This window comes from Emys orbicularis, chromosome 7, assembly GCF_028017835.1.
Source record: "Emys orbicularis isolate rEmyOrb1 chromosome 7, rEmyOrb1.hap1, whole genome shotgun sequence".
In the NCBI taxonomy this organism is placed as follows: domain Eukaryota; kingdom Metazoa; phylum Chordata; order Testudines; family Emydidae; genus Emys; species Emys orbicularis.
The window spans coordinates 11,907,868-11,933,780 of NC_088689.1; the positions used below are offsets into that span (position 1 = coordinate 11,907,868).

Below are 25,913 nucleotides of genomic sequence, written 5' to 3' on the forward strand. Positions count from 1 at the left end.
GACCATCCCTGTCCCAAGTAGCTGACAATCTAAACATTGGGGGTGAGATTCTGTTCCACATCTCCAGAAGGGGGAGCAGATAAGGTGCAGCCCAGCGGAAGAGGACAAAAGCAGCTTTAATCCATCTTTGTTGTCATTCCAATTCTGGGCTGCTCCAGGGCTCAAAAAGCCCCTGGTGTAACTTAGGGCAGCTCTCTCTCTCATGTGCGTGGCCATGGCCCCACTCTCTAGCACATCCACGCCCCCCCCCCCCCCCCCCCCCCCGCCGAGACAAGGTCCCAGTAAAGTCTGTGTGTCAGTTCAGTCTCTGATTTGCATTGCTTCTAGCCCAGGCGTAGGTGGCATGTTCAGAGGGAAGTGAGCATGGCCAGAGCTCAACTGTGCTCTGGTTATTCCTGGTTGGTGGAACATCTTCTTAAGGACTGTTGGCAGCCAACACAAATTAGAGAAGTTCTGAAGCTGCTCTACATTATGCCAGGAACCAAATCAGCCCCAATATCAGGGTGAATCATGAAAACCACTTTTCATGACTCCCACTCCTGTGCTGAACACAGCCTGGCCTGAACCAAGGACGGATGCCTGTACAAAGCTTTTCTAATCAATGGTATTAAGTAGCTCTTGTGATGAGAGAAATTCTCATAATTAATTGAGATTAACCGGTGTTTAGCATTCAGTATTAAAGAAAAACCGGACAGAATCTCCGATTTTTGAATTGCTTAATGTAGATACAATTATGTAACTGACTGCCACATTTCAGTTCATCTAAATGTAATTGCTTCTAATTGAAAAATGTGTAATGTAGACAAGATCTTTTTTCAACAAAAAGACTTATATGGGATATTATTTCCCTGAGAAGGAGAACTATGAGACTATTTGCTCATCAAAAACACAGAGCTCACTACTATAGGAAAGTGTCTGATAATTTTTTCAAAGATCAGTAAAGAAAAATTTTTCCCAAGAAAATACACCAGAGACTTTCCCTTTCTTGATTTTTTTGATACATGATGCATTTTTTTTTGTTTCTTCTAGATATATGCAATGAATCCGGAAATTAAATCTTATTCTGATGTTTAAATTAAATACTGGTGTGAAAGCCCACAGGCACCTTCTTAAACTACATGAACACTGTGCAGGATTCAGGAAAACAGCCTGGCAGGCAAAACTTATATTACTATTGCCACCTCCTAGTATTTGGTTCCCTTGCAGAGGAGAGACCAGCCTATATGTGCAGACTTAGGACCTGATCCTGCAAATATGCACATGGCTTAATTTTAAACACCTGAGAAGTTTCATTGACTTCAGTGGAACCAAATGCATGCTTAAAAACATACATAAATGTTTGTATGACCCAGGGTATGTGTAGCAGTGTGGGACTCACCCCTGCGGCGCCTCCTGCTGGTCTCTGTTGGGAATTAGCTTTGCCAACCTTGGAGCGCCCTCTGCAGGCCGGTGATCCGCCTTGCCTCTGGCCCCATGTCCCTCCCAGGACCCCGGTGCCCCTTTTCTGTGGGTGCTGCCTCCTGGCAGGAACCCCTTTCTCCCAGGGCCTCCCCTCTCTGGGGAACCCCAACCCTCTAATCCCCACCTTGCCTCAGTCATGGGCTACTGCCAGTCATCATCTAGCCCCCGCTCACTGGGGCAGACTGCAGTGTAAAAGCCACTCATCATAGGCAAGGTTGGGTTTGGACCTGCTGCCTTTGCCTACCCCTGGGCTGCCCTCTGCAACCCCCAGTACCCGTTGGCCTTCTGCTAGGCCACAGCCTGGGGCTTTCCAGGCTGGAGCTCCCCCAGCTCCTCTGCCTTTCCCCAGCCCTGCTCCACTCGGGTACTCTGCTCAGGTCCCTGCAGCCAGATCCATCTCCCCCTACAGCTAGAGATTGCTGAGCTCCTGGCTCCCAGCCTCTTATATAGGGCCAGCTGAGGCTACTTCCCCAATCAGCCTAGTAGCTTTTCCTTTGCCCCAGCCCTCTGACAGGGCTGTTTTAAGCCCTTCCGGGCAGGAGTGGGTGACCACCCCGCTACAGTATGGCACCAATCCTGCATGCCCAGGGCACATGTGTAACACACAGTGTCTTCAATGGGCATTCTGAATGAAGAAGGCTCGTGTCATAACTATAAAGGGAAGGGTAACAGCTCTCCTGTGTATAGTACTATAAAATCCCTCCTGGCCAGAGACTCCAAAATCCTTTTACCTGTAAAGGGTTAAGCAGCTCGGGTAACCTGGCTGACACCTGACCCAAAGGACCAATAAGGGGACAAGATACTTTCAAATCTTGGGGGGGGAAAGGCTTTTGTTTGTGCTTTTTGTTTAAGGTTGTTGTTCGCTCTTGGGACTGAGAGGGACCAGACATCAATCCAGGTTCTCCCCATCTTTCTAAACAAGTCTCTCATATTTCAAACTTGTAAGTAAAAAGCCAGGCAAGGCGTCTTAGTTTTACTTTGTTTTCTCAACTTGTAAATGTACCTTTTACTAGAGTGTTTATCTTTGTTTGCTGTATTTTGAACCTAAGACAGAGGGGGGTCCTCTGAGCTCTTTACGTTTGATTACCCTGTAAAGTTATTTTCCATACTGATTTTACAGAGATGATTTTTACCTTTTTCTTTAATTAAAAGCCTTCTTTTTAAGAACCTGATTGATTCTCCTTGTTTTAAGATCCAAGGGGGTTTGGATCTGTATTCACCAGGAGTTGGTGAGAAGTTTCTAAAAGCTTCCCAGGGAAGGGAATGGTGGCAGCGGACCAGAACTAAGCTGGTAATTAATCTTAGAAGTCCTCATGCAGGCCCCCACACTTGTACCCTAAAGTTCAAAGTGGGGATACAGCCTTGACAGCTCGTTAGGCTGGCCTTGCAACATGTACTCACATTCCCTTCCTCTTAATTGTGAAGGCCTTTATCTGAAGAAAAAACAACAGGCTTAATTTAGTCTTTATTTAAAATAGCTTTATAAAAATTTACATATACTGAACGTTAAAAATACACAAGGATGGGAGTATCTTTATAAACATTCATTATTCTACAAAGTGCCTAATTGCACAATACTGTAGCAGCCCAAACTGGTCCTCTGATACGGTGTAAAGTTTGCAGATATGTGAAAACATTAGTGTTACAACCCCTTAGCTCTCCCTCCCAATGCAACAACCTGCTCTCAGAATTTACACTGTGCCACATAAACTGATGTCATCCCCTCAGTCATTTCTCAGAAACGCTTGATTTGGTACTGAAATGACAGAAAACTCCACCTCCTTTTAAATGAATTAATACCACCTTAATTCAAATGTCCTCTTGTACCTTTAGTAAAATGGGGTGGTCTGTTCCCCATTTTAAAGGCCAGTGTCATACATCTGGACATTAGACGGATATCAGAAAGAGTGTATAATTCTGACACACTGGTAATAATCATGGTTCAGTTTCTTTCCTTGAGCTCTGCAACATCCTAAAGTCATATCATGCAAGTAAAAGATGGCAAAGAGGAGTGAAACTTAGGCTGTTATCCAGCACTTCAGCATGTGCCGAACTTTAAGCATCTGAGCAGTCCCAGTGAAGTCAATGGGACTATTCAGGTGCTTAAACTTATGAAAGTCCTTAAGTGTTTTACTGGATAGTTTGGTGGAAAGCAAATTCAGGTTATTTTGGAAAATTATTCAGTGTAAGACACATTTGCAGTTTTTTTGAAAGTGTAAGCTAGGAGAAAATAGGCTAATGGTTACATAGGAAAGTTAGGCTCACTTGGGGGAGAATATGACCATACTCTCTCTTGCAGGAGAATGGCAGCTTGTTTCTTCTCAAAGAGGCTTCATAGAAAAAGGAAGGCTAGATAAAAGTCCTGGGTAGTTCAATCCCTCCCCCAGCACACGTCCTTTGGAACGTACATTCTTCCCTCTGCTGAGTAGGCTCCATTTTCCAGTCTCTAAAATGCTTCTCCATCATGTTTCTGGCTCTCCAGTCACCAACATTTACAGTGGGGATGATTTTCTGTGGCTTGAGCCACTGGACAAATCGTTTCATTTCTAGGTAACTGCTGTGTTCACTGTAAGGAATCCCTGTAGCAAAACAATGCAAAGGTACCTCAGGCAGTCTGCTTAGCTGACTAAAACTATTTTTGCAAGAAACAAAGAAATACTTAAAAAGAATATTTTAATTAAATGGAGATTTAAACTTTACTCCAAGGATCAAGTAAAAATCCAGACTTCATTATTGGAAGGATTAACTAGGATCGATCTACAGTGTCAATCATTAGTGCAAATTCGGTGACTCCAGCTACTTTGTGGAGTGACAAGAGGAGAGATTTTCTAGGAGATTTAACTCCATCCATAAATTGTTTGCCAGAGACTGCACCAATAAGAACAGAGGAAACAGGCTGGTACCTACAGAAGCGCTGCAGCAGGCACAGGGTCTTTCACATGAAACCATATATGGAGTGAAATCCTGGCTCTGTTGAAATCCCTGGCAAAACTCCTATTGAGTTAAATGGGAATAGCGTTTTACCCATGGAGTCTGTGTCTGTCTTAAAGCCATTAGATCAAACTCTTTTTTTGAGAGAGGGGCATTAGAGGAAACAGTATTTAAAATCTGCATTTACAGTGTTCCAGACTGGTCAATTCTTAAGACTTATGCTGGAGACATTTATCTGCTCAGCTTCTTAGCAGAAGTGAAACCAATAAGTGGATAATATGATGAACAGTAAGAGGTGCTAGAATAAAATGTATGCAAACAATCCACACAGAACTAAATGTACTGAGCCATTTATAGTGCATGTACCATATATGGTGATCTTTCCCCTGGTCTGAGGTTTGATATCTGCCAGAGCGTGACATGAATCGGAGTACGTCCATCCAGTGGGCCTGAAAGCCAGAACTTGGTCAAACTTCTCTGAGAACTTGTTTAAGTGGTTCTGCAAGCCCTGTTAATAAAAAACAGCACATTCATGAAGACTATTAAACACCACCACAATGATCCAATCGTCTAAAAGGTTTTGGGGTTTGGAGAGGGGGACATTGGAGATTAAACTATATTTTTGTACAACATTTTAATGGGCACTTTCCCTTTTTTTGTTTTAAATGCCAGCTGGCTAGAAAGCAGTTATGATCAATACTTAATACTTAAATAGCACCTTTCAGCTAAGGACCTCAAAATGCTCTACAAATGCAAACAAATACTATTAGCTCTGTGTTACCGATGGGAACTCTGATGCTCAGAGAGAGTAAGTGACCCACATAAAACAACACAGCAAGTCACTTCCTGTGATATGTATCGAGCCTCCCTTGCTTAGATCACTAGACCATGCTTCCAAAAACCAAACTGAACATGACCTGAGGAAACAGTTTCTCGTCTTTTAACTCAACTGACTCCAAAGATCTGACCTGAAAGTCTCATAATTTGCGTGAGGCAGCCTTCAATTTTGTTTATGGGATAGCAAAAGAATAAGGGTCAGAGAGGGAGAGGAAGAAGTGTAAGGAATCTTCAATCCTACATTGGCATAAAGAGAAGTCAGAAATAGGAATCAGTTTCACATGTGTACTATAGATATCCACCTTGTCCATTTGAAAGCCCTACAAGATTTTAGATTTCAGAACAGTTAACAACAAGCCAGGAGCAGGAAGAAGAACACAAGATAAAGAATGACTGCTTAAAAGAAAAGAGAATAACTGAACCTGCAGATGCTGCAGAGTTTGGGGAAAGGGAAGTGAAATGCTCTCACCAGCAGCACCATGGTGCCAGTAGAAACTCGATAGCAATATTCAGAACTACCAAGACAGGCACATTTGAAAGTAAAGGACCATAAATAAATAAGTACACTCTTTATTCAGTAATGGGAGCTATGGCCATTCTTCAAAGACTCCATTTACCTAGTACAGTGGAAAAGGTTAGGTTTCATTAAGATGGCAATCAGAAGCCTAAAAGGACTATATCTGCCCATCATGATTCATTTGTAAAGAGACTGACATTTCTTACTGCAACTCTTCATAAGATTAATACACATGCATTATACTTGCCCCTCCTGTCTTAATAAAAACCAAGGACAGTACATGCAGTTCCAGTAGAGATGAACTAAAATTCAGTAGAACAATTATGAGATTAGCCTGCTCTCAGATTTTGTTATGCGTTTATTAATCGGGTACATACTGTTAATTTTTAAGGGTGGGATTTTCAGTCTGATTGAAAGTCAAATGTGCTTCTAAATCACGTAGGTTACGTCTACACTGCAATAAGACCCACGGCCGGCCTGTGCTAGCTAACTCAGGCTCATGGGGCTTGGGCTACGGGGCTGTTTAATTGTGTTGTAGATGTTTGGGCTTGGATCTTCCTACCTCGCCGGGTCCTAGAGCCTGGGCTCCAGCCCAAACGTCTACCCTGTAATTAAACAGCCCCTTAGCCCGAGTCCATGAGCCTGAGGCAGCTGGTAGAGAGCAGCTGTGGGTTTTTAACTGTCGTGTAGTATCCTTAGACTCTTCTGAAAATCCCACCCTAATGCCTGTATATTACAGTTGCACTCCATTGTGGTAAGTCATGGATAGAATACATACAAAGACACAGTCCTTGCCCTGAAAAGCTTGTGCTCTTTGAAATTCTTCCACTATGAATTTAAATGGAAAAGGTCTCATGATTTCACTGTTACAAACAGATGTTTGTGATGCAAGGGGAATTCTTTTAATGTTAATATTTTTAGGGGGGGGGGAAAGGCTTCCTTCCTACAAGAACATGGCGAACTTCAGAGCTTCTTCATAAAGAGTTAAACAAGAAACATATTCATACGCTTTTAAAAAATTCCTCAGACCTTCAGTCAATATTGCTCCAAAACCTTCATCCTTTTAAAATGGAAAATATAATTCATTCCTCAATCAACCTCCTTCAATCACCATGACAGCCAGTTATCTACTATTTTGCTGAAGTCAGCAGCACTATGTGCAAATGGATCCCATAGGGTATGAGAAGGCTCAAACATGATTAAATGGTTAGTTTACAATCAGCCCCGACAACACTTCCATGCAGCTTGCTTATTCAAGAGCAGATATTCATCAGTATTTAAATGATCCCAGCATTTTTTTGTAGTCAAACAAGCATTCCATTGAAGTAACCAGTCTCTCTGAATTATCCGTTTGCCCTTTCTTTTCACACAGCAAATCCATTTGCATTACTGGCGCAATTAATCTATTTTATTCTTCCTTTGCTTTCAAAAACAAAGCTTTGCACAGTAAAGGATTTGGAAAAAGGACATCCAGAATGTGAACCTGTAGCCCTGCATCTTGCCTCCACTTGATATAATGTCTGTAAATAGTTTTATTTTAATATCTAACTTTGATTCCTTTACTGGTCTCAAGAAAATGCTGCAAAATTACTAGTTAATATTTGACCACACTCACCCAGTACCATGCTGAAAGCCGTCGTAACTGTAACAACTACAAATAGAGAATATTGATTTGAATTCTGCTCTTTGACTTGGATAACAAGCAGGGATGCTATTTATAGGGCAAAAAGGGTGTGCTTGCTTCCCAGGTTTGGGTTTGTTTCTTTGGTACACTCTTTGATGCAATGTGACTTGCCCTTCCTGGTCTAGCTTGGGTTTTTTTGTGAGAACTATTATTCAATGTATGTAAAGCTTTGTAGATAAAAAGTTATATATACACTCTACTGGGGCAATTACAGCCCCCACCTTCAATGCTGTAATGGTCATTAGTGCAGATCTGCTGTACAAAGAAGAATGAACCCAGGTAGGGAGAGGGATACACACCCTCTGCACGGCACAGAACTTAGCTGACAAGCGTGGAGCCCAAGGAAGGGCGTATGGCAGGAACCTGTTTGGGTTGCACTGGAGCCACAGAAGTCTACTTTGATCCTTAGCCCTGCCACTGAAATTTCTAGTGCCCAGCCTGCTACTTGACCTGTTATTATTAGGTCATAATCATAACTAGTACAGAACCTTAGAGTAGTGATATTTGTCTGCTTCAGGTCTAGGCTGAAGATACTGATATTAAAACAATCTTTAAACTCTGGTCACTGTTTAGGAAAAAGGGAGAGGGATTTCTGTGGTTTTTTATGATTAGCCAAGTGTCTTTAGATGAGTAAGGTTCTCTGCTGAATCAACGTAGCACCTATAAACCATACATGGAGAGCTAAACTACATACTGGCAAATAATTAAGTAGCTTTTTCCAAAATGAAAAAAAAAGAACCTGTTTTGATTATGCTCTTGGAAATCAATATGGGAAGAAGGCGCAGAGGCCAAATAAATTGAAATCTGGAATTAAGCAGATGTACAAAAGTGTTTAAAAAAAAAAAAAGGCACAACTTACACACACTTCCGATTCTTTAGTTTGGGAATCAGGGAGAGTGAATAAAAAGTAAGATATACAAGAGAAAGCAAAAACGCTAGGGAGCAATTTGAGGTTAGAAAAAGGGGCTGTGAGGAATGAAGTGAAGAGCGCATGAGTGTGTATGACTTGCACAGTGCAGCTACAAAGTATCAGAATATTTATCAAAAAGAAATATCAGTTATCCCTACAATTATATTTAAAAGAAAGTATGTTTCCTAATAAATCTGTGGAATTTTACTGGGAGGCTGGCATTTTGGAAGGAAGTGAATGTGCCTACTCTGATCACTACAGAAGACCTGTGAGTGAAGAAGGAAGTCAGTGAATGCAAGACTCTTTCATAACACTGAGCTCATTTTTGTTACCCCACTCTGAGTACCATCTCATGGATAACTTTGTACCAGGCAAGTTTTAAAATATTCAGTTTGAGAAGAGGCAAAATCTGACTTGACTGAGTGGAAATAAAAGCCAAAGCCATCCGGATTTGATCCAGGGAACCTCCAGCTGTGGAAACACGAAAGTGTTCTTCAAAATTGCACAGTTTTATCATGATCTATCACCTTACACTAACCTTCAATCATGGAAAACCTGTTTAATTCTTAGAGCTTCTTTTTCAGTTCTTTACCTGGAAGCAGGTTATTGGGGAGGCATTAACCGTCCAAGTGAGAAGAACTGCAGCACAATCCTTAAAACTGACAAGACTGTAACCTCTTTGCAGCCAGGACAGTCTTTTTGTTCTGCGTTTGTACAGTGCCTAGCACAATGGGGCCCTGGTACATAACTGGGGCTTCTAGGCACTGCTGCAATACAGAAGAAATAATAATAGTGATATGCATCTCTTAAAAGCCAGCTGATGTTTGAGATCACAGATGGATTCAAAACATAAATTAAATGCTGAACCTGAGCTCCTGACTAAGACAATTTCCCTAGTGACTTCAGAGGCTTTGTAGGTTTCTTAGCTAGCACAAAGCTTTAGTTATCAGAAATCAATGGGGCTGAGTAACAATATCAGGACTGGTCCCTAAATAGGGCTCGGGACTGAAAAAAATGCATATCAAAACAAGATGTGGGGCACACCCAGAAATCCTGATATAGGGCTAGGATGGACTAGTGGATAGGGCATTGGACTGGACTGGGAATTCCTGTGTGACCTTAGGCAAATCAACTGTTTCTCAGTTCCCCATATGTAAAATTGGGATAATATTTCTATAACTCACAGTGCGGGTTCAAGGATAAAACCGATTAAAATGCCGGTGTGGTATACATATGTTTCTATTTATTTTACATGACTGTAAAATGACAGTAATGAGGGTATACAAGTAGCCAGATTTCCCAGGTAACGAGTCTGCAATTCAGGACAAAGGTTGCTCAGCTGAGCATGAAAAAATAAAAGAGGAAGAACCACCTGGGTAAACAAATGTATACTGTATATAAAAATGACATTATTTATTATTCCTTAATCCAAACAACAGACTATGAGATACCAGCTGATTTATTGTTTATAATATTATTCTTTTGAGTTTCACACATTTACTAAACAGACACCAGGTTAATGCTACATGGGCTCATCCTTAAGCATTTAACGCCTGTTCAACTGAGTTTGTGATCTCCATACATCTTAACGACATCACTGGCACCCAGACACTCCGACTCCAGCTACTGGCTTCACTGAAAGCTTATCACATTGGCAGATCTAGATGGTTCTTTTGTTTGGGGGGAAAAGTAATCCTCATAATGGTAACTGGAGGCCACACTGAGGTGACAGAAATGGTAAAATGACATGTCTGTAACTTACGTACTAAAGGGACAGAAGGATGGGATTTTAGCAGGAAGAGCATCTAAAAAGGATGATGAAAGATAAAAAGATTCTCCCTCCAAATGTTTTTTCTTACGTTTTCTGGTTGGTTGTCTTTCCTGTACAGCCCTGGCCTTTCCCCTCCACCCCACAGTGTAACTTATGGCAGGGGCTCTCAACCTTTCGCTTTCTGAAGAGCCCCCAACGTGCAATAAAAACTCCATGGCCCACCTGTGCCACAACAACTGTTTTTCTGAGCCAGGGCCGCCATTGGGGGGCAATAAACAGGACAATTGCCCAGCACCCCACGCCACAGGGGGTTCGGGCTTCAGCTTCAGCCCTGGGTGGTGGGGCTCAGACTTCGGCTTTCTGCCCTGGGCCCCAGTGACCCTAATGCCGTCCCTGCTCTCTAGTTTACTTTGGCTGAACCCCTGAAACCTGCTCACATCCCCCCAAAGGGCCACGGATCCCCGGTTGAGAACCTCTGACTTATGGCACTACATATGTTTCTATCTATCTATCTATCTATCTATCTATCTACCTAAGTCACTTATATGGCCCCCATCACTGGAGTATGAACACCTCACAGTCTTAATGTATTTATTCGTACAACACCCCTATGAGGTAAGACAACAGTATCATCATTTTACAGATAGAGAATGAGGCACAGAGAGATTAAGTGACTTGCCCAAGGTCACATTGGCAGTCTGTGGCACCGAACCCAGGACCCCAGAGTCCCAGATTAGCATCCTCATCACTTCCTCTCTGTTTTAGATCACCTTTAAACATGGTCCAATTGTTCTGTTTTTATTTCTTTTTCAGTATTGCCCTATTTAAAGGCTAGACATATTTGCCTATACACTATGCATCTTTCATGACATAGAAATTCCCTGAGATTCAGTCAACATAACTTACTATCTGTACATTAACATTAAGGCGTAATGTAGAATTTACCAACTTCTCCTACAATTAAAGGGTGCAATGTATCTCAATGAGCAAACAACAAATAGAGAGCTCCCCCCGTCTGTGCTGACTGCCTGTTGTTGATCTGCACTTTCAAATCTACTTCCAAAATGCACGGTTTTCCCATTCTCCCATTCTCCCTCAACGTATATGCTCTGATAAAAATCAATGCAGACCTATAAACTCACCTTTAATCTGCTTTTTATGGGAGTCAATATTCTAGCTTTTAAATAAGAAGGGGAACGAAGCTTCTTTTAAAAACTAAAATAAAACTAAAATAAAAACATGTTTATCTCTTCCATCCTCTATGAATACTTCTGAAACGAAGCCTCTGAGATCATATCATAACCCCCGCCCCCCCACCGCTCCCAGACAGGTACCATTCTTGGCAGGCTAGCACAGAGGCTAAGTACTAATGGGCAAAGAAAATTAGATTCCCTCTAAGTATATAGGCTGGGCAGTGCAGAGGACATTAAACCACTGTACCTGTATTATGGACAGAAAATATCCTCTAGATTACCAATCTGGCACCTTTAGCAGAATGAATTTTTATCTTTCACACACACTCATGAATTACCCCCAATAGAACTTGAATATCTCTTTGGAAAACAGATGGTACTTGATTCCCTTGTATAAAACTTGTACGCAAAAGTCAATTTAACAAAAAATAAAACACATCTGTCTAAAATCCTTTTACTTACTATTGTTACAAGTATCACCCAATATTCTTACAACTGAAAGTTGGGAATTTATTTCTTCTTCAGTTTGATCATGATGTTCATTTAACTACATTTTGTGTCAGTTTCACTGTTTCTCATATAGTCCATTTCCTTCTGCGGTTTGTGCAGGTCTTCCACACAGCAATAGAGGAAAGAAAAACTGTCTAAAATGAGGAAATGTGAATGTAAAGCCATAAAAACTGGCAGTGGACCCAGGGGCATGTGTCATAGCTGAAATGACTTTTAAAAAACAAACAAACAACAACCCACAAGATTAAAATATTTTGATTAGTTGTCAAGTTGACAATATCTCTTTATTAACTGCCTCAAAAGAGAGGAAGTTTGAGGAAGAAAACCCCTTCAGTCCTTTTTTACAACACACAAATTAATGGAAAAAAAGAAGCCAGGGACTAAGTGTCACAGTATATTAATTGTTAATAGGAGAGATGCTGCAATCATTAAATAAAACCTACTTCAAAAAAGGCCACAAACAGCAAGCCTTTGAACAAGTCTCATCTAATCTTGTTCCATGAACACTACATTAGAGTGAAATTATACTTTCTGTGCATTATGTTTGGAGCCTGTTATTAATGTTTAATTGCATCTCATTTTCAATGTGTTGCTATATGTCAAAACATCACTAAATAAATATGATCTGACAGGTGGCAAAAAGCACCAAAGACACCCTATTGCTGTTATATCATCCAAGCTAAAGTTAGTCAACAGGTGCAGATGATATTTTCTACACTTACCTTAAAATTAATTTGCATCATGGGAAGAAGGTGAAGCAAAGTATTGTTCCAGTCCATGGTGATGAGGGAATTAACAGCTGCTGACTCTAAGCACTGCAGTGTTTTGTATTTATCTTGGGACATGCTCACTTTAGAGCCCAGAACTTGAGCAATTGCTGTAGGGTGAAAGAGAAAAGTTCAGACATGATGAAGAGACAGTTTGCAAATAACAAAGATTTCCATTGTTGTTTCTGAGATGTTCCTGATCATCTCACTGATTCAGTGATCACCATTACAAAAATCCATGCTTGCCAACAAAGCTATTTCATATTCTAAAATATATAGAGGAGAACTGTGATAACTGTTGGCAAACACTGATTGCTGTACTGTAGCTTCAGAATTATTTGCAGGGAGAGGAGTAGTAAAAGTATATTAATAGGTTACAAATCATACCTCTTCAATAATATATTGATGTTCAAGGGAGCAAACTGACATTTCTTTTAAGACACTAGAACCTGGTACAGTTCTGAAGAAGGGACAAACAACCCATGTTAATGATGGCCTGAATTTCAGTGAGAGAAATTCTAGTACCAATGACTTTGAAAATCTTTTTAAAAGTACGAATGTTGCATGGCTGTCTGCTCTACAAAGTACAGTCAGGTAATCACTGCGCTGATTTAAGCCTGGGGCACAACAGGTTTCCTTAAAGACAGAAAATAGCAGAAAGATGCAGTTAATGGCTAGGAAATTTTTTAATAAATTGTTCATTTGTATGACTTGCTTTCATTTTACAGGGAAATACATATCACCCTTGGAAACAAGTGTTAATAGAATTGAAGTTTAAAAATAATTACATTTCCTTCACTGTGTTACTAATAGCACTTGAAATTATTAAAATTGAAAACAAGTTTTATAATCTCACCAGTGATGCTGGGTTGTTGTTTTTTTTTTAAAGTAAACTATTGGCACTTCACTTGGTATGGTTAAATAAATTAGATTGCTTAGTTTCACTTTCTGTGTGGAGCCACTTTGTGCATTCTATGCAATGGCACAACATGGTTTGGTTAAGTTTGCAAACATGGCAGATGAATGTTTCAATCAAACTTGTTTTTAGTTGAAATTTTAAAAACGTATTGACATTTTAAAAAATTAATATTAGATTTTAAAATGTACTTTCTTTTAGGGCTGTCAAGCAATTAAAAAAATTGATCGCGATTAATTGCACTGTTAAACAATAATAGAATCACTTTCTGGTGATGTTGTAAATGAGAAGCTGGCAGCATTATCTCCCACAAATGTAAACACACTTGTTTGTCTTAGCGATTGGTTGACAAGAAGTAGGACTGAGTGGACTTGTAGGCTGTAAAGTTTTACATTGTTTTGTTTTTGAGTGCAGTTGGGGGGGGGGGGCGAATCTATATTTGTAAGTTGCACTTACACTATAAAGAGATTGCATTATGGTACTTATATGAGGTGAACTGAAAAATACTATTTCTTTTGTTTACCATTTTTACAATGCAAATATTTGTAATAAAAATAATATAAAGTGAGCTCTGTACACTTTGAATTCTGTGTTGTAATTTAAGTCAATATATTTGAAAATGTAGAAAAACATCCAAAAATAGTTGCTAAATTCCAGTTGGTATTCTATTGTTTAACAGTGCAATTAATCGTAATTAATTTTTTTTAGTTAATCGTGAGACTTAACTGCGATTAATCGACAGCCATACTTTCTTTTGCTATCCACAAAATCTAAATGTTGAGCCTAAGCTACCTTCATGCATACTTTAAGGAAATGCTCATTTTACATTCATTCAGAGATGAATATATTCATTTTGATTTGATATGTCCATTCACACACCTAGAAAGACCTTTTCTTTTCCAATGGAATAGGTTCCACAGACGACCAATGTACGTGGGTTTAGAGTTACTGTCTCAAAGGCAGTGTTGATAGCAAACTGGATAACCTCTTGTTGAGAAGGAAAAGTATATTCAGGACTGCAGTATCTAATAAATGGAAATTGGATATGAATATGTAATAGAGCATAATACAGGAGGCATCCTACTTTATAAGTAGACTTTGTCAGAAACTGCACACAACAATGACATAAGGAAGAGAAAGCCAAATTATTCATCAATATCAATTCAACTTATTATTTACTTATTAAAAATCATGGTGGCATATGGTAATTTTTTAAAGATTAAACTTTAATCTTTTTCAATAAATACATTTTAAGTTATACTATGCACACTCTTTTCTATATGCACATTTAAGAACACTGCCAATATTCACTCATCTGACACTATGACTACTGAAATCTTTCCCTCTTTTGAGTACTATTTTTATAAAGCTGGATGTTTGTGTCACATACTAATTACATCCATAGGTCTTATTTTTTGGCATGCACATAGTTGTCATATAAGGCATTATTCATTCACAGTAATAGAATATGGGTCAGAAAATAAAAGAATTGCAACTGGGCATTAGTCATTATCTATTGAAAAACAGTTTCATATGGATGAATCAACGAAAGGTCTAACGAAAAATTGGACAACTGACCCCAATATTTAGCAGCCTTTCGTTGTTTGAATGTTTGTTTCTTGCATTAAGGGCCTGACCTGTATAAAGCTAGTTTCAATTTTATAAACCTCTGCTTTTACAGGGACAAATGGCACCCACAATTGAATACCACTTATGATTAATTTGGCCACCTCAAATGAATACTGCAAAAACCTTTATGCCACACATAATGATTATATCCCTATTTATATAAAGTCAACAGACATTATGTAAATGGCCTTTTAACAAATACCTTATTTCTTTACATACCACTCATCTGAGTTAAGTGAGTACCAAAACACAATGTCACTCATATTATTAATTTTTTTAGATATAAAGTACTATTATTGGACACACGGTTGTTGTTGGGACAGGGAAAGAAGGATATACTAGCTTACGTAGTATCCAAGTACAGGGTGTGAATCTTTCGACTGATCAGAAGAGGACAATGCTCCATAGAAGGATCTGCCCTGAAGTCCCCAGTGTGTAGCATGACAGTTCCATTGGGAAGGCAAAAAAGGATCATTGTGGCACCTGGACAACTAGGGGAATAAAAACAACACAACATATTCTTACTTCCAAAGTGGCATCCATTGCCACACAAACTACACTGCTTTCAAGCAGTAGTGGAGATAAAGCCTGGTAAATCACAGATAATCAGCCACACGCATTGGCAGATCGAGACCGAGAAACTCCTGCTTTCTAATGCTAGCTATGCCACCTACTTGTCTCGCGACCATAAACAAGCCACCACCTCTCACGTGTCTCAGTTTCCCCATCTGAAAAATGTGGATGATATTAACTGCCCACAGTGCTGTTGGGAGATTAATATCTACACAGGATTTTGAAGTTGTGAAGTGCTATTTAAGTGCAAAGTTTCATACGTCTTCCAATTCCAGTGAAGCTAAAAAAATAAACCCCTGTTTAAGTCCTATTAATAGGCTACAATTTTTAGGTTAGATGGACAATGGGAAAACAAAACAACTAATAAAGCATGGGCTGCCTCTTGTGTTGATCAGTCTTTCAGCACGTGTGGCGCAAATGATGTCCCAGGCCCATCTTTTTATGTTTATCAGTCTCTCTGGTCCAATATGAATTGGAAATGGCAGACTGGGGAAAGAAGAGGCATTGTTATGATTTAGGAAAAATAGAAATTGAATAATTGTAGGTGCCATCTTCAGTGCTGTGGGCGTTGGTGCAATATTTGCTTTGTAAGTTCTCTTTACAGATTTTAAACATTATCCTGCATCCAGAATTTATTGTTGGGTAGGTACCATTCCCTGTTTGCTAGGATTGCAGTGAGTCCATTGCTCCTCGTGCAGCTCCTCACTAAAGTTAGTTTGTTTTGCAGGGCAGACACTCAGACTGGGCAGCCAAAATAGGAGTATTTTGGACATGAGTCATATACAGAAGTTTAAAAAAAAAAAGGAAGCACTGGCCATAGATCATAGCTTAGAAGACAGAGATGGTAAGTGCTCCAAAAACTTGAACTTTATACCTATAGTTTATATTCCTTTTAAAATGAAGGGGGAAGGAAAAATGGAAAAATGTCCAAATTACATAAGCTGCAAGGCTTCTTTCATTCCCAGCAAGCGTTTTCAAAGGACTTGCAAGGAATCTTATCTCTCAAACCATAAACAAGTCCTAAGATAAGTATTATTCAAACCAGCTGTAACAGAGTTCTGCATTTAAATGTATATACTAAAAAGAGAGGACTTTTATTCCAATACACAAATAAGGTGCCAAGAGGCAAAATGATCAGCCAGGAGCTACTGAATTCCAATCCTAACATTACCAAAGACTGTCTACATGGCCTCGGGCAGTTAAGGTCTGGCCCTGCACCACTGAATTCAATAAAAGCTTTGCCAAAGGTTTCAATGGGAACAAGATCAGGTCTTTTTAGAGCCGAATTTTCAAACTGTCAAATGATTTTTGTATCCAGCTTGAGACCCTGTGGGCCTGATTTTCACTATCTGAAGCTCCCATTGTCATCAGCAAACTGTAAAGTTCTGAACATCTCTGAAAATAAGGCCCAGCGCGCCTCACATTGAGCATTAAAAACTGAAGCACTCAGAATCTGGACCACTTTGGAAACCCTAGTCCTAAATCTTGCTGTGCTTCTATTTTCTTACCTACTTCAGAGAGGTGTTCTAAGTATCAATCAGGATTAATGTCTGTAAAGAAATGTGAAAATTAAAGCACTCTGTATCACTAGCATCTAGATATCTTGGTGATGAGCTCATTACAAATACACAAAGTATTTTTAGGGTAAAATTTTCAAAGGAGCCGAATTCCCATTCTTAAAAGTAACGTTGGCACTTAGAAGACTAAGTCTCATTGGCATTCAATGAGATTATAAAATAAATATATGGAGCTGTACCTATCTCATAGAACTGGAAGGGACCCTGAAAGGTCATCGAGTCCAGCCCCCTGCCTTCACTAGCAGGACCAAGATTTACCCTCCTATGTCCCTAACTCACTTTTGAAAACAACATTTATGCTCCTAAATCACTTAAGCACTTTTAAAAAAATTATCCTTAGTCTTCCGGATCCACTGAAGCCAAAAAATCATGAAGGTATAAACCATTTCTAAACAGTAATTTATCTTTGACATTCACTATTTGCAAATGATATATATAATTCAGCTGCAAAGATACATACTGATTGGCATCAAGCAGGACCACTTTGATTCCATTCACTATACACTCTGTATCCATTGGCAATGTATGGACATACTGTTCTTGCACTCGAAGTTTACTCTTCACCAAGTTGCCAGTTATCTGCAAAAGAGAAAGAGTTTAGTACTGAGGGCTGGTCTACACTACATAGTTAGGTTGGCATAAGGCAGTGTATGTTGACCTAATTATGTCAGTGTCTACGCTACAGCCTTCCTTCTGCCGATGTAAGTACCCTACTATATTGACATCATAACTCCACCTCCTCCAGAGGCATAAGGCTTATGTCGGTGTAGTCAAGGCGACACAGTATCTGTGTAGACTCTGTGTCCCTTACACTGGTGTCTTGTCAATTTCAGGGTAGGAGAATGGACCCTGCTCCCAGCTGGGAGCCAGGGCAAGAAACCCTGGCAGCTTCCAACCCTGCTCCCAGGTGGGAGCCAAGATGTGAAATTGACAAGGCTGCCCACCTCCCAGTTGGGAGCGGACCGAAAAGCTGGGGCAGATGGACCCTGCTCCCCAGGGGCGAGAAGCCCTGGGCAGCTTCCCATAGCTCCTGGCAGGGAGGGAAGAAGCCCCAGGAGGCTTCCCCTGCTTCCAGTGGGGAACAGGGAACAGAAGCGGTGGGCAGTCTAACAGGAGCCCACAAGCCTGTGGGGCAGCCGGGTTTCCTGTAGGGAGCAGCCACACTGCCCTTCTTAGGTCGGTGGAAGCACTCCTGGTGAGGACACGCACCACCAACCCAAGGAGAATAGTGTGGACATGCACCACAGCAGTAATTACTGTGGTGGCTGTAAGTCGACCTAATATAGGTTGACTTACATTTCTAGTGTAGACATACCCTGAGACAACAAACAAAAGGACCACATCAACCCCATGTGCTTTACCTGATAATTAATGTAGAAAGACAAAGAAAAACATCTAAATATTTCAGGGGAAAACAATTAATGGGAACAAAGTTCACTTTTTCTGTGCTCAGGTTTTATTTTTTAAAAGTCATTTTTCCAATGGTGCCATCAAGTAAAAACCCAAGTATAAATACCACACAGTATGGCTAGAGTTATGGCAAGGACCATTACAAACAGAGGTAGCATCTCTGGTGTTTAGAGCCTGAGACTTGGAGCCAGAAACCCCTAAGTTCTACTCTTGACTCTACAACAGACTTTCTGCCTGCTTGCAGGAAAAGTAATCTGTATGCCTCCACATCCCAATATCTATACTGGTTTATATCACAGGGATGGTGCATAAGATTCTTTAAAGATATAAGCATTGTGGAATTTCTAAATATTATTTAATTTTATTAGATTATATTGTAAATATTTAGAAGGATCTCAAAGCCACAGAGCACAATGTGTGCATGATGAAAGATTATGGCTCCAACACTGGCCTGTGCTTCAGCCTCTTATAACATCTGCTATATCTGGGTTACAGAAACTCCTGGGTAGGGGGAGAACCTCTAGTCCCCTCACGTACTTCCTTGCAGCTGGCTCAAGAAAGAGGATCTAATAAGGCCTTCCTTACATCTGTCTGATCCATCACTACTATAACAGCTCTTTGGGGTTGTTAGCAACTGGTGCTAGTTACAGCAGCCTCTGGGATACTGGCTTGATGCTTCTTTTACCCAAATTAGCCATGCCAAATGCTCCTCAGCCACAGCAGAGGTTCTGGTTCTATATCCATAGAATCTGAACACTGTATTCTTTTGGTTTTCATTCATAGTTGCATACTGATGTGGTAATTATCAAGTAACCCTAGGAAATCTTACCTTATTACAATAGATTGGAAATGTAAATTTTTTTGTTAGGCCAGTATAATGATCAGAATGGAAATGAGTGAGGAAATAGGCTACGCAGCCTTCGATTTCTCCATACTGAAATGCATCAACTGTAAAACCAGTTCCTACAACATAAATACAACAGGAGCAAGTCAATTAATATGCATGGAGTAGCTACAGCCAGTTACAGGTCAGATTTTCTTCTCTTTTAAGTAGAAAATGCATTAAAATAGTGAATTCAACAAAAAAGGAGTATGTGAGAACAAATGCAGCTTGCAGACATGAGCATTATGCAAACAGCAAGGAGAGAAATAGCTTCACTGATTAAAGTCATAACTAAGCAAACTAAACAATCTTCAAATACAAACATCGACATATTCCTCCCAAATAAATACCTGTTGTTCATCTGCCATCCTACATTTCAATTATACCTGATAAACTGAGTAAACATATATCTGTATTCAAAATGGCATTTCTGAAGTGCTTACACTGTGCAAGCTTCCCAAAGCACTGACTATGTATTTCACTTCCAATCTGCACCATGCCAGTTCCATACATATAACACTCTTGCTAAATGTTACTACTATTAGCAGGCAACTGACCTGGTTCTTAAAAAAATCTCTATCTGCTAATGGTTATATATCATAGATTTGGTATTATATATTTAAATGAGTTATCATTTCTCATGATAAAAACAGATGTAAGGAGTCTTTTCTATTCTCTGCAAATGAGAAATCAATAATGTAAAAAAACTATCAAATTTATTGGCAGACATTTTCTTTAAATTTGATTATATATTCCAAAAATTTCATATAATTGCTCCCATGCCATTCAACCCATTAAGATGTATCCATTTGAAAAGTACATTTCCAAGTTATTTGAAAAATTATAGAAAATAAATTCAGAAATATTTCGCATACAACCGATGTGGTTCAAAACAAAAGCTAGACAGGCAGCCAAGGAAACTGACAATTATATTGTAGATATGGGTCCCGATCCTCCAGACTGGTACATGCAGAGGATCCGCAGGACTTAACTGACATCATGGGGCTCCATACAAGTTTAAGGGTCTACCTGCATGCATCAGGTTGCTGGATCAAGGTCACAGACAGTAGGCTATATGCTTACTACATTTACTACCCCAACTCCCATCTTCCTTGTATCTTTATCCAGGATTCCAGAATTAAAAAGCACAACTAAGATGATCCTCTGTTGGTGATCTGAAATCTGTGAAGTTTAAAAACTTTTCAAACTATTGATCAGTCTTCCTTATACTTCGGATAGTTATTTGAGGAGATTTTGGTAAATTCTGAGCTGTTTCTTTAGCTTTAGAAAGTATTTTTTAAGAACGCTACTAATTAACATTGGAGAATATCATTCTAGTGTAATACTATACCTTAAACACAAAATGAAGCTCAATTAGTGTACTTAGTCTATGGTAAAGTAATTGCAAGAGTGACAAACATTTTGTTCTATAAATGGCTATTAGCCAACCTTTCTTATGGCTTCAAAATAAGTTATGTAAAAGTTACAAGTGATGAATTAGACAAGGCAAACATTAGTTGAGAGATTTTAAAAGATACCTACAGGATTTAGGAGCATAAGTCTCACTTTCAAAGGTGCTCCTAAATCCCTTAGATGCTTTTGAAAATCTCCCCCTTAGGCGACCTGCCCTGTAAAACATAATTTAAGTCAAAAAGTTTATTTTTCTAGCAGTATCTTTAAAAGATTATATTTTTACAAAATTATTTCCTTCTTTCATTGTTGCTCGCTCATAGAATGAGCCGCTGTAATCTTGTAAATGTCTATGGCCCTGATCCCTACTAACTTTAAAGATTTCCACTTGGGTGGACCCCCTTTGAAGGACTGGGGCCTAAAAGGTTTTTTACATTGAAACAATAAAAAAGCCTCGTATTAAAATGAGAAAAAAGCTATATCCACTAGACAGTTCTAAATTCAACCATTAGAATTAAAAGTCACAATTACTTCTCACCTGATATCTTCTTATAAAAGGGACACTTTTTGTTTTTTGTTCCTTCTTCTGTAGAAGATGATTCTCTAAATCTTTTTCTCCAACTTCGCTTCACACCAGATGTTGTATCTACACAGATTCCATTTTTATTTGAACTTTCTGTGACCGCATCTGTGTCCCCCACAGATCCCTCAGCTTTTCTCTTTTGTTGTCTGGGCCTCTTTCCATTGGGAGTTATAGGACTTGAGGCTTGTGTTCCCTCACCAAAATGTTTCTTTCCTTTGTTCTCTTCTTTTGCTTTGGGTTTTAACCCAAAGAAAACACCAATGTCCATTTGTTTCAGTTCTTTGGCTGAAATAGATTTGGCTTTCATATTTGCAACAGAAACAGATGGCAGCGTTTGAGAGATCATACTGGGAAGGGGTACAGCTACTGTATTAGGAAGACTTCCTTCTTCCTCTATTACTGGCTGTGAACTCTTCTGGTATAATGTAGTTCCACTTGTGTTAGTAGTCATTTTATTTCTATTGATTAGGAAGTTACTAGGTTCCTTTGAAACTTCACTTTGCCTTGACAGAAAAGATCTACCACCTTCTTCTTCGACTTTCAAGGACAATGATGGATCACCCACAGCCAAGTTTGCATAATCCAAATGGCAAGCATTAAAATCTTTTAGCTCCAAATTACCTGTATTAGAAACAGACGCACTGAATGTTGGCCAATCAAATTCCTTCTTAGTTATCTCATAATTAAGGGAAAGAGAGGATTGTGCAGTCAGTACCTCTTGTGGGTGTTTTAACTGATTAGCATCACTTCCTGAATTAGAGAACATGTTGTTCATGTGCTCCTGAGAAACAGGCTTAACAAAACCATCTAAACTACTCAGTCCATTCAATTCTTCACAAGGTTCATTTTGTATTATGAAACCACCTAGCTTAAGGCAGCCATACCTGTGTACTTGCTGAAGTGGAGAACAATCCAATTTAGTAAACAACATACAGCTAGATTCCTTCTTTTTGGTGCTCTCATCTTCAGAGTTCTGGGTGTGAAATAATCTCTTTTGTGAATTTTTTACTTTCTTCTCCTCCTCCTCCTCTGTTTCCTCTTCATTTTCCTCATCAGTATTAAGTGGAGAGTAGGAAATTTCACAGTCACTGAAGTCAGCTTCTGGAAGTAGCAGCTTTAACTGATTAGAATCATTCTGACTATCCAGATCTCCACTAGCTTCGCTTCCTTGAGAAAATGGAAAATCCAAAGACTCAAGCTGGCCATTATCATCTGCAGACTGTGTAAGTAGAAGAGTCTGTTGGGGCTTTAGAATGTTTGTGGAAGACACAGTATTTACATTGGTTACATTTGGAGATTTTGCTTGTGTTGAACTCTGTATCACCAATGTATGATCCTCATTTGAGGCATTTCTTACATTCCTGGTCAGTTTCTCATGCTGTGAGGTTCCATCCACAAGGCCTGAGAAACAGCTTGAGTTAGTAGCATCAGAGCATGTGAACTTTCTCTCTGGGCTATATGTTGAAGAGCTGACAAAATAATCCCCTGCTCTGCTTGTAGCAAGTATGAAATGGGTATAGCGCTTGTAGTGCGATGGAATGGTGGAAGTGCACAGTAGACCATCAGGACACTCTAAGGAAATAAACAGAATAACACACTCTTGATATCTTGTCAAAAGGCATTTTTAGCACAAACAAATACAGTGATTTTATATTAATGTTATGGCATAACTGTTAAAAGCTTTACCTTATAAATAGAGTTGTCTGAGGCCAGCGCCAGGCCTAAGCTATTCTGAATCACATCAACCTGACATTCTACCTCATAGTTGTCAGCTGGGATACAATGAACTTTTTAAAATGCTATTGAAACTATTCACAGGAATTAGTGTTTTTATGTTCAACGTTATGAAATAGTCAGTAGCTGTCTCTCTTTTTTTGTTTAACATTGTCACAGAATGTTGAGGTCCATGTCTTACTAACCTAATCCTTTTGAGAATGTTAGGATCAGTGGCTAAATCAGTGCCAAACAGCAAGATTCTACAGCTGTTACTTTAAAGCTGGAAGTAAGGTGACAGGTATATCTGCCTACAGTTAAAACTATAGAAAAACTAAGGGCTCCATTTTCATAAAACAACAGTGACTTTAAACATCCCTTCAATAAAAGAAAAAGATATAAGAAAAGGGGCAGTCTTTACTTTAAGTTAAAGTTTCCTGGCTATGTACTTCCTGTTTTTCCAAACAAAAAGAGATATTAAAATCACAGATTAGGTTCCCGGAAGATTTACAAGGTCTCCATGGACCCATGAAAGCACTGGATCTCATCACATAGAACTATGTCAGAGGGTCCCAGTTCCCTTGCTCCCACTCCTCTCCCATACTAAAATAAGTCTGATCTCTTGTGTTCTCACAGCAGACCTAGTCAATATAGGGTTGCTAAAGTACACAGGCCCTGAGACTAAGGTTTGAAATATATCAGCGCCAGTCTTTGGTAGACCGAGCATTCAAATCTTGATTTCAGCTTCCAAATTTTGTAAGTATCCTGGAAAATCTGACAAACGGCATGGGCCAATGTTCCTCCCCATCCCAAGAAGAGGGGCTCTGTGGCAGAAGGAAGCAAAAAATTCATTATGGATTGAGACCTAAGTGTCAGTGGTTTAGATCTCAAACCTGTGAGATGCTGAACAAGCAGTACCCTCAAGACCTTCAACTCCTATTTCAACCCAATGAGAGTTGAGTGTAACACCTCTAAGATTGGACCTTCAATCTTTATCAATGCTTCAGAAAAAGAGGTCAGACAGCCCCAGATCTGATAAACAATGCTGATAAACAATTAATAACAACATTGTAATAGTCATTCCAACCATACTATACATTCTCTCAGATTCCAAACTGATGTGAGGTTCTATACTACTAAATCTGACCTAAATTTCAAGCAACTTTCTTTGAATAACCTTTACAATCTATTTGAATGGGCTATTTCTCCTCACCAGAGCCTTACCTTTTTCAGTGGATCCTTGAGTGTCCAAACATTCAGTAACATGCCACCGAGGTGTCTGGGCTAACAGTAAAGAGAAAGGCATCTGGCAACTTGGGCAGTATCCATCATAAACTGGCCTTGCATTTGGTGTGGTTTGTTTTTTGTTACAAGTCCTGCTTCGCTTTGTTGGTGTAGTTACACTTTCCTGGGACTGCACAATATGGTCATCTTTAGATAGATTTAAGTTCTGGTCAGGGTTTATAAGTGGTTGAATACATTTCTGTCTTGGTTCCTGTTCACTTTTCTTGGACTTGTCCTTGTTTTCAAATGTTTTTCTATTATTCCTACCTCCACTTCCTTTTGATTTGCACTTCCCATCATTTGCTTTCTGCACAGATGTAGAGATGTTCACTGAATTATTATTTTGATATACTGACTTTGGTTTCCGAATGGATTTGTACTCCCAAATATCTTCTTCCAACCCATCATTTTCAGACATGGCAAAATAGCAACACATCAAATATTTTCCTCAGCTTTACGCAATAGTATTTCAATGTTCCTAAGTCTGGGGATTGTTCTTTTAATGCTTTTCCTTTTTAATTTCCCTAGACCTGAAGCTGAAAGGCACTTGAACTCCATTTGAAATGTTACATTGGGCCACAAACTGGATAGCCATCACAGATGGGTCTGAAAGGCCACGAGCTCTAGTTTTAAAAGAACTCAGAGGAGGATTGTATACTTTAATGCTATTGTTAAATCAAATCAAAGTGGATCATAGGTGTACTTATTTGTAGAAGGAGCCATTTGCTGCAGTTACTGTTCTTCCACTGGAGCGCTGTAGATAATCACAGACTCTGGAAAGCCATGTTAGAGGTTGCAAATCCACATCTGACAGAGATTCCTTCCAGGGCCTTGCGGGCCTGAAAGGTGGGAGCTTGAAAACAAATGAGATTTTAATATGTGGTTGACCACAGAACAAAAGCAGTATGAGGTGACAGACTGAGTGGCTTTATGGAGCAGATCCAACTCTTGCTGCAGTCAGCGGCAAATCTTCCATTGACTTTAAGGGGACTTGGATCAGGCCCTGCCTTTGGTCCATTCACACGTCACACTTGTAGTCTTCTGCCTCAAAGGCACCTCTGGGCTCAGACGGCCAGCACATCAGTGGAGGGGCTGAAAACTGACCCAGTGGGAGGAGACATCCCCCATCTGGGCCAAGGCTGGGGGTCTGGAACACCTAGGATGATGAGATAGCAAGTGTGAAAAATCAGGACACTACTTTTTCTGAGGGGGGATGGGGTGTATCATTGCATATATAAGGTAAATCCCTAATCAGGGGTGAATTAACGCCCAGGCTCACGGGCTCAAGGGCCTCAGCCATTTGGGGGCCCCCCACAGGAGCACCAGAACCTGGGTAGAAAGGGGAGGCCATGGC

General features: G+C 39.8%; 1 protein-coding gene across 1 annotated transcript; it reads right to left on the reverse strand.

The window, feature by feature from the left end:
* Window positions 1–3,736: 3,736 nt before the first annotated feature.
* Window positions 3,737–24,995, reverse strand: DCLRE1A (DNA cross-link repair 1A). Its single transcript, XM_065408553.1, has 9 exons — window positions 24,500–24,995; window positions 21,518–23,134; window positions 19,516–19,649; window positions 17,737–17,855; window positions 15,474–15,617; window positions 14,377–14,522; window positions 12,537–12,691; window positions 4,759–4,900; window positions 3,737–4,040 (listed from the first exon to the last, which is right to left on the reverse strand). The coding sequence occupies exons 1-9, from the start codon at window positions 24,993–24,995 to the stop codon at window positions 3,811–3,813; spliced, it is 3,183 nt and encodes a 1,060-aa protein (XP_065264625.1). The 3' UTR covers window positions 3,737–3,810.
* Window positions 24,996–25,913: the final 918 nt, after the last annotated feature.

Coding starts and splice junctions, on each gene's coding strand:
- DCLRE1A (XM_065408553.1), bottom strand. CDS start 24,995: ATGTGTTGCTATTTTGCCATGTCTGAAAATGATGGGTTGGAAGAAGAT. Junction 12,692..14,376: donor AAAAGAAAAGGTCTTTCTAG/GTGTGTGAATGG, acceptor TTCACCCTACAG/CAATTGCTCAAGTTCTGGGC. Junction 4,901..12,536: donor TGATGCAAATTAATTTTAAG/GTAAGTGTAGAA, acceptor TTTTATTAACAG/GGCTTGCAGAACCACTTAAA.